This window comes from Mytilus edulis, chromosome 9 (genome assembly GCF_963676685.1).
Source record: "Mytilus edulis chromosome 9, xbMytEdul2.2, whole genome shotgun sequence".
Classification (NCBI taxonomy): domain Eukaryota; kingdom Metazoa; phylum Mollusca; class Bivalvia; order Mytilida; family Mytilidae; genus Mytilus; species Mytilus edulis.
This window is the reverse complement of record NC_092352.1, coordinates 74,088,124-74,101,903: the sequence shown is the minus strand read 5'-3', so window position 1 is coordinate 74,101,903 and position 13,780 is coordinate 74,088,124. Positions and strand designations below refer to the sequence as shown.

At 31.2% G+C, this 13,780-nt stretch overlaps 1 protein-coding gene across 1 annotated transcript; it reads right to left on the bottom strand.

Annotated features, from left to right (window-relative positions):
• Positions 1 to 6,778: 6,778 nt before the first annotated feature.
• Positions 6,779 to 13,539, bottom strand: LOC139489005 (ER lumen protein-retaining receptor 1-like). Its single transcript, XM_071275027.1, has 4 exons — positions 13,260 to 13,539; positions 10,008 to 10,264; positions 7,877 to 8,145; positions 6,779 to 7,229 (listed from the first exon to the last, which is right to left on the bottom strand). The coding sequence occupies exons 1-4, from the start codon at positions 13,348 to 13,350 to the stop codon at positions 7,133 to 7,135; spliced, it is 714 nt and encodes a 237-aa protein (XP_071131128.1). The 5' UTR covers positions 13,351 to 13,539; the 3' UTR covers positions 6,779 to 7,132.
• Between the last annotated feature and the right edge of the window lie 241 nt (positions 13,540 to 13,780).

Sequence of the window (13,780 nt, the reverse complement as noted above, 5' to 3'; positions counted from 1 at the left end):
ATGGAAATCTTCTTGGCGTAACAGTTGTTTTAAATTTACCCTATTATTATAAGTCAGGAAATACAAATAAAATCCTATAAAAACAAGTAATCTTGAAAAACTGGAATAATTTTGAATTCTCGAAAATAGATAAGAAATACTTGATGGAAACTAACCTAATTAAGGAGGGTTAGCTTGGCTAAGGGGGGATAAGTTAGTTCATACTTTATTATTCATTATAGTAAAATGAACCTCAGCCAAGTTTGCATGGCTAACCGTATTTAGTTGGGTTAGTTTACAAAATGAATTTCGAAGTAATTTTCAAGATTTCAAAAATTATTCAAGATTCAAAATTAAAGTGTTTTTTAATCAAATTAATAATATAATTCCTAAAATATTTTCCTTATCTAAATTGAAGTAAAACTGAAATCACTGTTTGATCTTAATATTTGCTTTATTACGTGAAAGCAAAATTCACAAGCATTAAGTTGAGAGTGATAAGGGGGTTGATATTTCAAGGTAATTTCAGAAGGTCTTAGCAGATGAGGTAAGTCAGTGTTGACTATACGTGAATGATGAAAAACACAATTGTCCATAATGATTGTGTCTCCAGATACAAAAATGGGCTGATGTTCATTGGCTAGTTTATCGTTATGGATATCAATAGCCTCAGCAAAAAAAACAAACCAATCAGTTCCAAATATAAGATGGTCCACACCAAATCTTGAATGCAACAGATTAATTTTATACTTTGCATTTGAAGATATCTTTGTTATTCTAGAACCTTTGACTGAAAAATCCAAGTACTTTTCATTTTTTTTTATGAAAGTGTTGTAATAAAAACATCTGGCAATAGAAATTATGGTGATAATATATCACCATTTTTTTTATATGAGTATCCTAGTTCACATACACAAGAATATGAGATATTTGGAAGATGGAACATTCTGTTGATGGCAGATGGAACATTATGTTGATGGCAGATTGAACATTCTGTTGATGGCAGATTGAACATTCTGTTGATGGCAGATTGAACATTCTGTTGATGTCAGATGAAACATTCTGTTGATGGCAGATGGAACAATCTGTTGATGGCAAACACCATTTACAACAAGTTTTCTCCTTATTTCAGGATAAATTAAAGATGGTTTGGATGACTTTTAATAAAAATAATTCCACACTTGTTAACACTTCATCGGTCATGACGTCCCTTTAAGGCTGCTTTACTTTATAGTCATTTTCAACACCACAATTGTTTTTAATAATATATATATAGTTATTTCAATTTGAGGTATTTTTTCCCCTACATATGGCCTGTCTTGTTTTTCCTTAAAATCCATTCTTAAAATTCATGCAACTAGCATTTATTTTAACTGATGATGGTATTGTCCACCTGTTCTAGTGTTTGTTCCATTTTACAGGTGAAGATAGGTAAAAACATTTACCTTCATAAGATACACATACTATGAAAACACCTCCATCTTAAATTTGAGTCGTCCTGTTAATTTCTAATAAACCAAGTCTAAAAAAAAATTGGCATTAGAAAATTTGTTCTCATGGAAAGTAAGACCCATTTTTGGCAATAATGAGTTTCGAAATGACATCTGAAGACGTTTTCTTACAACTTGGTCCAGACTGTAAGAAGTACTCTGCCACATTTAATGAACATGGATTTACACATGTTGAAACTATCTGCACACTGGACAATGGAAGACCTGTTAACCATGTTCCCACATGAGAGTATGCCCCTAGGTCATAGGACAAAGATTGAAGTTGCAGTTAAAAATTTGAAAACTGCTACCAGCACAAAACCCTGTGATTAGCTATAATTATAACAAATAACCAAGCAGAGGAGATGAAGACAAAGGAAGTCTACCAAAGATCCAAGAGAAACAGGCAGATAAACTGAAAGAATCAAATGACAAATTTGGGAAAACTCTTGCAGCTCAGAAAGATATTGAAAAGTTCATTCCCTAACCCGAGCCTGAAGGGCCTTATAAAACCCAGACATGTTCAATTTTTCATGTTCGAGGCCATACGTCGGATGGAAATTAGGAAAGATCCCATTGTATGAAAGAAATATGTACCTCATGGGTATATTTTGGTAGGAGAGACAAACACAAACCAGAGGTTAGTAGAAAGAAAAAGGAGACGGAAAAGAAATCAGAGATTTGAACCGTGACATAACAGCGGTCAAAAGTGAAAAAGAACAAATGGATACATTTGCAGAGAGGTCGCAGTCCTCATTCATGAGCCTAATAAAACTTAGATTGAAAGCAATCAATCCAATAGCAATCAATCCAATGAAATATTCATTGTGCACAAACTTATTGATGAGAGATTTGATAACACTTAAGGAATTCTACAACTGCAAGATCCCACAACATGACCAAAAAACAGGGTAATGTGGAACTCCCTGAAGCACTTGGAATTGTCAGCACATTTAAAAGAAAGTCGTCATTAAACATTTTTGATGATAACAGTAATGTCACACATGAATCTGCTAAAACCAGAAGTGCAAGTCCTAGGAAAACAACAACTGCTTTAAAAATTCTAGTTACCACTTGTACCATAACCCGTCCAGTTTCATCTGGTCAAGCAATGTCTGCACAGTCAAGTTTATATCAACCAAATTATATGTACCCATTTATGCCATACGGATATCCTCAAATGTACTACTACAATCTACCAATCCACCACTACCAAAAGGATCACCACCTATGTAACTTTTATTTGTTTTATAAAAAGTTTTGATGTTTAAAATGTTAGTGATAATTTCAAAGTGGAGATAACTCTTAAGTCATTTTGTTAAACTAGTACTTGTTAGCTGGCAACAAACGAAGATATATTCATTAGTTTGTAAGGTTTAGATGGTGTAGATGTACAATATTCAGATTAATTGCTAATTTGCACTTAGTGGATATACTAAAAAAATCGTAGATACCTCTGGAGTGTAGTAACTTGAAACCCTACATATTTAGCTTCAGTGATTCTGATGAAAATTTCAATGGAAAATAATTAGGAAGTTTAAGTGATAAAGTAAAAAGTTTGATGTATAAACCGTATACAACAGTAGTCTTAGTGACATGCATTCAAAACTCAATTACACAGAAACAGTTATTATAAAGTTAATAAATTGGTTTGCTCTATTGGTTTTATATTCATATATTTTCTTTGATTAAACTATTAATAAGAGGTGAATGTAAATGAAAGCATATGGAACAAAAACACACGAGACAATATCCAATTCAACAAAACTGGAAAAAAAACTAACATAACTCTGCTGAATTATGGCCAAACTGCTTCTACAATTCATAACTTCACAAGAAATGCAAAATTCATTATTATGATGGCAAAACTTCCATAAAGTGTTTGAAGATTTGAAATCACTTAAAAGATTCCTAATTTTACACTGCATTTACCCCTATTTATTTAATGCTATCCAGCTGAAAGAAATACAGATAGAAAAAAATTATGCAAATATGTAAACCTACTATTTTTTACAAGCAATGTTGTGTTGTTGGGTCTTATTATAAGAGTACAAATAAATCATTGTACAAATGTTAATTGTTGGTCTTCCCTTATAAAAGAACATTAGAAATCTATCTTCAAATCACAATGTTATGTTGATTTCTGAGCTATGTATCTTCTTAAAATCAACATAACAGGAATAAGATAACATGAATAACTATCTGTGAAAAGAAGTTGGTTTACAGAATTTGAAAAATTAAACAAAAACACACATTCATACACCTTGGGCATCTATTATAATGATTTATGTCCTAATAAATACACCATTGACATCATGTCATGAAAACAAAAAAGAGCTCCGTTTTGAATGAAGAATAAAAAAACAACAACCAGGGTATATTGAATAAGTACAAGTGTATTTTCATTTATTTGAAAGAGAATTTTTTTATTCAGGTAAATTAACCAATGAGGGATAGATTTCTCTTGTAAGAAATTTAAAGGTTCCAGTGAATCAACTACACGGAGAACAATAGCTATTGTATTCATTCAATAGAACAGGTGAACTTACAAAAGGTAAAATTGATTGACGAAGAGGAGATAACTATTTGGAAAACTATCATTGGGTTCGCAATAATTATATGCCGTAATAAAACCCAAATTATAATGATAAAAAAAACGAACAAGGAAATAAACGGCACATACCGAGAGTCGGAATAAAATCTACCAACGACCAAAAAAAGAATGTACACGAATTAATGTGTAGAATACTGCAGTGATACCGTGTTAAATTTTGTAGTAAACATCCTGCTTAAAATTTGTTGATATATATGATATATAGATATAAACAGCACTCGGTGTAAAAAACCATTAGTGATAAAAAAAAAAAAAAGCATGACAAAAAAGTGCTAAGGTTTGGTATAAGCCGTATATATTACCATGACGGTAGAAATTGGTTCAATAAGCCGCAAATCTTCAAAAACTACTAAATGGTATTATGTAATGTGGTTTCCCATTTGTGTGTTAAAATTGAGTTCATAGATTTGAAGATGAAAGTATTTATTTTTGTACTCTGCTTGACAAAACATGAAGAATGTGCCGGATACGGTATTCACTGCCCTTCAGACAGTTCCGAGCATGTGCTTAAACCTTTATAACTAAAATCAATTATACATCCAAAGATCTCCAAACATATATATGCCAAACAATGTACAGAAACAACATAAGGTTGTAGAAAAAAAACAAGCAAATTAAAAACAAAAACAGATTACAACGTTTTTATGGGAAATATAATTCATAAAATATAAACAAAACAACAGACAAAATACAGCAACTAACTTAATTCTTTTAAAAAAATATGATAAATTAATGTTTAGAAACAGTTGTAAAAAAACAGAATTAAAATTCAACTGTTCTTCATGTAGTGACTTCACTGAAAGGAAACGCAGCTCTGATTCCCTGATTTTTTTTACATAATTTCTTTCAAATTAAAAATAAATAGAGCAAAACATAGTGTCAACCTGCGAAATGCAATACATTTATTTATCAAAAATATTAAAAAATAATTTAAGAGGTGCTCTTATTTTCAAAGAGAAAGTTCGTATGGCATAGATACTGAGTATGCTAGGGAATGGAAAAGGTGAATTTGTAAAAGACAACAACCTAACCAAAGACCACAGATGGGTCTTCAAAGCAGCGAGAAAAATCATATCAACCACAATTCCTCCCGTTAGGTTTATGATATCATGTCATTATAAATTTTACAATAAGAACATAGGCTTTACCATGCCAACAACTGGTTATTAAAATATATGTGCTAATTTCCGATGTAAAGACCTATAAGTGAATCAATTTTAATTAATAAAGATTGCCATCTTTAATGACTTGATAACTTTATCGTAACTTTATCACTTGCAATTAAGTCTGTTTAAAGGTTTGGTTTGCTTTTGATGTGAATGACTACTTTTATGTGCTTTGTATAGAATACAAGCACAAAAGATAGGATGTGAAAAACGCATATGTGATGTCTGCACCTTAATTCATATTTACAAATGATGTACTTCTGCCGACGATACAATTTAGTCAAACAGTTTTGAAAAGTTTGTGATATCAATGTAACCCTGGTGTAATAATTTATCAGTAAAACAGACATTTCTTTCGTTAAAATCAAATACGTTGAACGGCGGTTTACCACTATTGCCTTTATTTACATATACACGAGCAAAGCGAATCGTACACATTGAGATATATAAACCCCATACTATGATACCAAGGGAACCTCACCATTTAAAAACGAATACAATCTACATATGTAGTATAACGTAATCAGAGATCTATATTTTATTTAGATTATATTCGTTTTTAGATTGTTATTACATATGTAGTATAACGTAATCGGAGATCTATATTTTAATTAAATTGTATTCGCTTTTAGACGGTGAGTACACATGAAGTATAGCGTAATCTGAGATCTTTATTTTAATTAGATTGAAACAAATATTTCATTTAATGAAATGAAAAAAAAATCGTTTTATTGTAAAATGTAAGACTAAAGCTTCCCGTTATAGATATTAAGATACAAAAATTTTAATATTAGCTTTATTTAAGTTAAGTTCAACAGAATACATATATAAAGTTTGCAGTGTACAAAACCGAAGTCGTCAATATTGAGAGTCAAAATATTATCCAAATATCTAAGACTATTCTAGAAATAATTCATGGCAGCCGTAGACTTGTTTTTATTTAAGCATGGGTTTGACATTTTGTAAGATTTAATTTTATTCCGAGCGACAGCAAGGGGTAAAATACAAATTTTAATGCACAACACATGGTTAAACGAAAATAATTATTTCGAACCTTAAAGGACAAATTCGGCAAGTTTGTTAACCGTGAAAGCCCTATACAAACGATACTGCTATAACGTTTTTACCCTATTGATAATATTAGTACTATTAGATTATTCAATAATAAATTTTAAAAAATAATTACATATTCAACTAATTATATAAATGCTCTTTTTATGTAATTTAATTGCATTATATGGCATACAAGAAGCTAGCCTTACAACGCCCGGTGTTTACATTATTTCTAATTTTGATGAGGAAGATCAGAAGTATGAAAGCATTTAACGTCACCTGGTTTATAGTTGCCATGCAAAGACGATAACATCATTTCGCGGAATTTTTGTTTTATGGAATTTTACACCAAAAAATAAATTGAAATGTACTAAATTGCTTATTTTGCTTTAGAATAGAAATAGGTATATTGTATCTGTAACTTGGCCTACGTACAATACGGAATTTGATGTATCAAATTGAGATAACCGGCCGTATTTATAAGTTACGTGGAACAGCCAGTTTTGAGTATTTTTGCGCTTTCACTAAAAAGTAGATATACTGTGATTATTCTGGTTGCAGATGATATATGTCATATATAGGTCGTCATAATAGAATATTTAGTTATTGTATCAAAAATTGCGGTATGGCGTCATTAAATCAAACGGTACACACAAGACATCTGGAGCGCTATAGGAAGTCTACAACAGCTCTTTGACTACAATGCTTGTTGTGTTCATGAACATGATGATTTGATCCTTCATAACTAAATACACTTCTATGTAAAATTACACCGGATTAGCTGAAAAGTTTCGAACCATATTATTCATGTATGGGTAACAAGTAACTTTTTACAAATCTCTCTGAACTCCAAATCCTGGCCATCGTGGTGATAACGTCATTATAAGCCCATCTTGAAGTGTTGACGAAGGTTTTATTTTCTGTTTCCTAAAAAATATTTCAAAACAAATTATCAAATGAACTTAAGTTGCTGGTAAAGTTAACTGCATATTGCATATACAAACATATATTTTTAGAATTTGAAAAATGAAAGTATTCAAGTACTATGTATGCTTTTTCCAAAAATGCAATTTTCATTGTATATATTTTGTTTATAAATTCCCTTCCCCAAACCAACAATGCCTACTATTTACCAGAATTCAAATGAAGTGAATGAATATAGTATACTAGTTGGTAACTTTGATATCCCTTCTGAGAACCTTAGGTTCTCTTCAGTGACTTTCTACATGGAGATGCTCATTCATGGGTATTTTCAGCCTTTCCCTTGCTATATTTTTATTTTACGGTTACTATATATATAAGGCAATCAAGTCAAAATTAAGGAGGTCCAGAAATATTTCAGACACACCAATATTTAAATTTAGGATACCCATCAATGAGGACCTCCATAATCTGATTTTGGGATAATCTAAATATTTCCGTTAACTTCTGTTTTAAACTATTCATTGAAAAAAAAATGAGACGAACAATCACCATCACCAATGGATAACAGCCACATGTGTTGGTATTTTTAGTAATTAGCCACAAGTATACCAGTGACATTTACTTACTGATTCACTCTTTTATATACGTACCTTGATTCACGCAGTTTATTTATATACACTGTCAAAAATACCCAGTATAAGCAACTCTGTAAGTTTCCCGAGATAAACGAAATTAAGTTCAAATTTCCCCCGTTTGAGTTTTCTATGTAGATCCAGTGCATAATATAAAAAACACGATAAGATCCCATTGCACAAAGGTAAAAACAGACAAATCTTCCTGCTTCACCGTTCCAGATCATCATCCAAAATTGTGGAAGCATTGCCACGCACTCCAAGTATATAGAAAATGTCCATAGAATCTGAAAAAATAAAGATGTAAGCTAGTAGAAACAGGATCATTTAACCATAGAAAAAAGAGAATATCGGGTTCCATCCATGACACAAAATCAGTTCCTGCACAGCAAAAAGACATAACACACACAAAAAGCAAAGGAACAGCGCTTTTATTGCTGGTCTTCATCTCAACTCACATCAAGTTTAAGACGGCCCCTAGCTCCGGTTTTTAGCGGAGTTCTCTGCAAATATAACATGTATAACTGGAAAGAATACAACCACATAATTGTGCGGTATAATTACAATAATTACAATAGGCAGTGCTTTGGTACTGATTTGTTTAAGCAATTCTTAATTCAACCATTATTAAGAAACTAATATCCCAGCTCCATAGTTCGGATGGAGGTTTACCAAATAGAGATTAATGAGAGAATAATAGAGAAAAATAGACAGAAAAGTAAAGAATAAAAAATAATGAGGTGCTTAAATATAAGGAATAGAGAATAATGGGCAAAAAGTATAAGGAATAGAGAATAATGGGCAAAAAGTATAAACAAAAGAGATGAATACCATAAAAAAAGAATACAGAAATAAAGGAACACCATCTAGAACCTCAGTAACCTTTTTCGGTCAAACAATTCCTCTCGTATTCAAGCCGCTATGCATCCTTGGTATTCATAATAGAAAAGTAAGGATTTGGGGTATACACCTATGACACGAAATCATTACATGTACAACATAAAATACCCAGAAAGCAAAGAAACAACGCTTAATTGATGCTCTTCGTCTCAAAGTCACAGTAAGGCGTATAACACGGAGTAAACACTAATCTAACTGCAAGTTCAAGACGGCTCTGTCTGATTGGATCAAATAAGTCAGGTAGGATTCTTTGTAAGATGTACCCCCTTTAACTCGGGCCCAGTCAAAATGAACACAATAGTACATATTTAATACAAAATAGTTCTTACGGATAGGTGTAAATATCAAATAATGTAGAACATATATTAATGATTTAGGTATCAAATGAAAGATTAAGGACTGGTTATCCTTGTAGAACACATTTTGACTGATAATTTGGAATAATAATAAAAATGTATTTATAAATGAAATCTAAAAAAGGTGTGGGAGGGGGAATATATTTCCTGTTTTCGAGATATATACTACATGTTTGTGTATATCCGAAGTTCACCCATGTTAAAAGTGCGGTTTAGTGTTAAGTCCAAACTTCATATAACCTTTCGTTTAGTAAAACTTAAAGTCGCATCTTACTAAGTCCGCTGATATTTGTCATATATTCGGAATCCTCTGGACTTTTTAGTGCCATTAAAACACATTTTCATCTCACATCTACTTTCTTTTGATAATATTATTACATCGAGTTTTTAAAACCATTTTTTGAAAATTTTATAAATGACTGGGTATACTTTTTCCAATATTTTTGAAAAAGGTGCAAATGTAAATGTAGGAAAATTTAAGCAAGAATCATTTCAAGCAGAATTGTTAATGGTTTATATCTCAAAAACAATTGAAGCTTTTTTAATTCTACTATTTATATACTATCAATTTCTAACAGTTGTTTTAAATTTTTTTTGTTATTTTTAAACAGAGGAGCACCCGTTATTGAAGCCTTTCCACATATACAGACGATACCGACCAGTAACCTTTGACCAAAGTAGATTTGAGGTCACCTCAAGTGTTTGTTTGGACGTTTGTTTATTTTCAGTTTTTGTGTTTTGTAGACTGTTGTTTATCTTTTATTTTATTCTTGTGTTAGACTTGATTGTCCTTAAGCTATGCCTTTAAAAACCTTGGTAAACAAATAAATGAGGCAAGCACAACATAATTCAAGATAATGGTCAGATATATTCCTATGCATTTATAAACTCACCTCAATGATAGAAAACTGATTATTAACAAAGAAAGCTAGTACACAAGCCGGTATGACTAACAGCTTTACACGAAATGTGTCATTAGTATTATCGTTGGTATGTTTGAATTTGACGTAAATCAAATATACGGTTAAATATGAAGAAATGATGAAAGTTACTTTCACAATTGTTCGGTAGACGGTAGGCCAGATGAACAGATCCATGTATCTTGTGGTGAAAACTAAGGCATACATAATCTGACTTTTACCAGAAATACCTGGAAAAAAATACTTAAGGTATGAGAATGTCAGAATTTATCAACATTTTAAGAAACATACAAATATCTTATTATCAGTCATTCGCCAAATTATAGCAAAACAAATAAATTTGTTATTCCTTTTTTGGAATAAGTTATTGTCATAGGTTTTTTTTTTTACATCTTTCGTTTAATTTTTTGGTTAATTGATTGTAATAAAATATTGTGCACAAAATGTTAATTCTTTGTTTATCTTTTTCTGCAATGGAATATACATGTATTATAAAGTAATTTTGTTATTTAGAAAAGTCTTGCGTAGACTACCAAAATGTAAATGATATAAAACAACGGATACATATCACATTCCTAAGAAAATACACTTTCAATATCAAAATCGTTAATGCATGTATAATAAGCTTATGAAAACACAGAAACTACTACACGTGTGTGTGTGTGTGTGTGTGTGTGTGTGTGTGTGTGTGTGTGTGTGTGTGTGTGTGTGTGTGTGTGTGTGTGTGTGTGTGTGTGTGTGTGTGACGATCATACTATCAAAGAGAGGCGTCATATGCCAGAGGGACATTCAAACTCATAAGTCGAAAAAAAAAATGCAGCCATGAGTAAAAAAGAATAAGACTGACGAACAAACAGACAAACATTTGATTTTTTCCTAGATATTGACACAGATGGACGACTTCAAACTTTTATTGTCAATATTTATGTCAAACATGATGATAGCACCTTTCCACTTGTCAAGTTTTTGTTTTCTGACTTTATTTTATCTCTTCCAAATCGATTTACGAGATTTGAACAACTGTAAATCTCTGTCGCCTTAATTTCAGTAATCAGTTTATATGTTAATAAAAAGATTCATAATACTAATAGACATAAAAAAAATCGTGTTCTCGCGAAGCTGTTTATGTTGTTACCGGTGGTATCAATACGTAAATACTAGACGACAGTTCTCAAGAATAAAATCATAAATTCGTCTACATTCGGGTTCGTGCGCATAGAGTGTCATCTAGTTCCACACAATCTTATCAAATACAAGTGTTCATCGTTTGAAGATCCCCTTTGAAAAATCTAATTGGAAATTAATTTGCTGCAACTTTTGTCAAACCTTTTATAAAGAGAAAGGTAAATATACTGTCCGAGTGTGTGATGAGATGATTAAACTGTATTAATTTTATTTAACATGTTTAATGGACAAATTCAACAAATCTTACCGTTATCGTCAGGACATTTCTAAACTATATATTTTTTAAAATTGTTGTTATCGGTTTAAATATTGATTTTGATATCAATGAATATAAATCCAAATAAATATTATCGGCTACACCTATAAACATTAAGGTCCTATATTCTGTTAATACTACCTATAACTTGACATTGTATGCGATTACGTTTTTCTCTGACTGTTTATGATGTCTTTACTCCCAATCCATTGGATGTGTTTTGGTTCATTTTTGTTTGTCTTCGATCCATGATCTTTTCATTAGTTGTTATTGGCTTTGAACCTGTTTTAGTAAATGAGAGTACTCTAAGATCGATACTTTGTGTCTTAAATCTTTAGTTTTTTATGTGTCATTTGTGTTGATCTGATGCATCAAGTCTTTTGTTAACGGATTTTTATAGTCTGTTCTTATGTTGTTTTGTTACATCACCGTCTCAGGTTATAGGATGGGTTGAGCGTCTGCAAACACATTAATCCTCGTTAAATTCTATATTTGCATGTCCCTAGTCAGGGACTTGTAATTCAGTGGATGTTGCTTGTGGCTTATAACATTTGTTTTCCGTTTGTTGTTTCTTTTAGATAAATAGGGTTGTTAGTTTTCTCGTTTTAACTTTTTTACATTCATCATGTTTGGGTTTCTTATAGCATGCTATGAGGTTTTGGTTTTGTTTATTGTTTTATGGGTCTTCACTAACACAATCCGTCATACTTGCTGACTCCTGCATCATATGTGTCCCTTGTGGAAATTTTACTCATCATTAATGGCACCACACTTTATTTTTACATGGTTAATTTTTAGAAAATTGATTTTTTCCATCTTTCTGTGTTTTCATTTTCATCTGAGTTTATCCGATCTTAAAAGTCTCATAAAAAGGTTGTCACCAAAGAGAAAATGAAATAAACTATACCTGTCAACTTCGTTTTGACCAATCAAAATAACACTGCATAACATCCTGATTCGATGTTTAATACCTTATTGATATTTAGATAAGAATTTTAAAATGACTGAGACGTACATAAACCTACTATAAATAAAAGGTAACTGTAATAAATGAAAAGTGAAACGACTATTTATGAGATGTTATTGACGATTCCCCTGCAGAATATTTGTTTATTCCACTTAAAGTCCCCCATGGGACAGTGACAAGGATACTACCATAATTGGGGACCCGTGTGAGGTTGTCAAAATTATCACATAACCACAAATTGCTTGCCAGTAATATCAATTAAACATAAACTATTTTTTAAACAAGATCATAAAATACTAGTAATCAAAAATACAGTCATAGATTATCAAATAATCAAATAATCATGAAATATTTTGTCTGGTAATCGCAATCAACGGTGATATTATCACATAATACAAAAACAAACATGAAAAGGCTCATAATTCAGTTATATATTTCATCTCAATTTGTTGACCTAACTTATATCACGAATATCAAAATTGTGATATGTTCCAGCATAATATTACTTCCATGGTTCTAGCGGCTCATCCCTAACACTTATCACAAATAAGTGCCCCCTTTTGATAAATAAAGGTGTACAATCATTTGTGTGGGGTTTGTTTGCTTGGGATAGATAATAGCTAACCGATGTTTATATCCATCACTGTTCACCTACATCAGAAAGATTCACAAAAAAGTTAGAGATATGAAGTGACTATATTATAGCAACAATAATTATCTTACACCGACGGTAAACAGGACTCAAGTGCAATGTAAGATATGGATTATTTTGTTTGAAAATACATTTTAAAAAAGCCGGGTGCAATTAGAGACTTACCAATAAGGGATTCATATTTCCACAAATATATCAACAAACTGATGACAGCTAATATATGTAACATGTCTCCACAAAACTGGATAATAGTCATTTTTATATATAAGACGAAGTAGGGAAATTGATTTTCATATAAGTTCTTTTTTTTCCGAATCCCTGTACTTCTATTGCATAATTGTAACTTGTGCACTTTAAAAAAAAATTATGCTTAAACTAAGTAGATCCATTTAAATGATAATGGTCTCTCAGTAGATAAAAAAGAAGTTGTAATGATAAAGGGTTCGTCTACTTACCACAAACAGCCAAATTCTATGGAGGATGAAAAACCGAATTGCAAAGAAGCTATTGAAATAAGACGATGTTTCAAAACAAATGTAATAATTAACATAATTATGTCTTTTTGTCTTAATCCGACAGCTAAGACGTGGAATTAATTTAAAATAAAAATCCAACATTTTATTATATTCTGATATCTATTATTTTTACCTTACGGTATCGTAAAATTGGTACTTAGTCAAATCTAA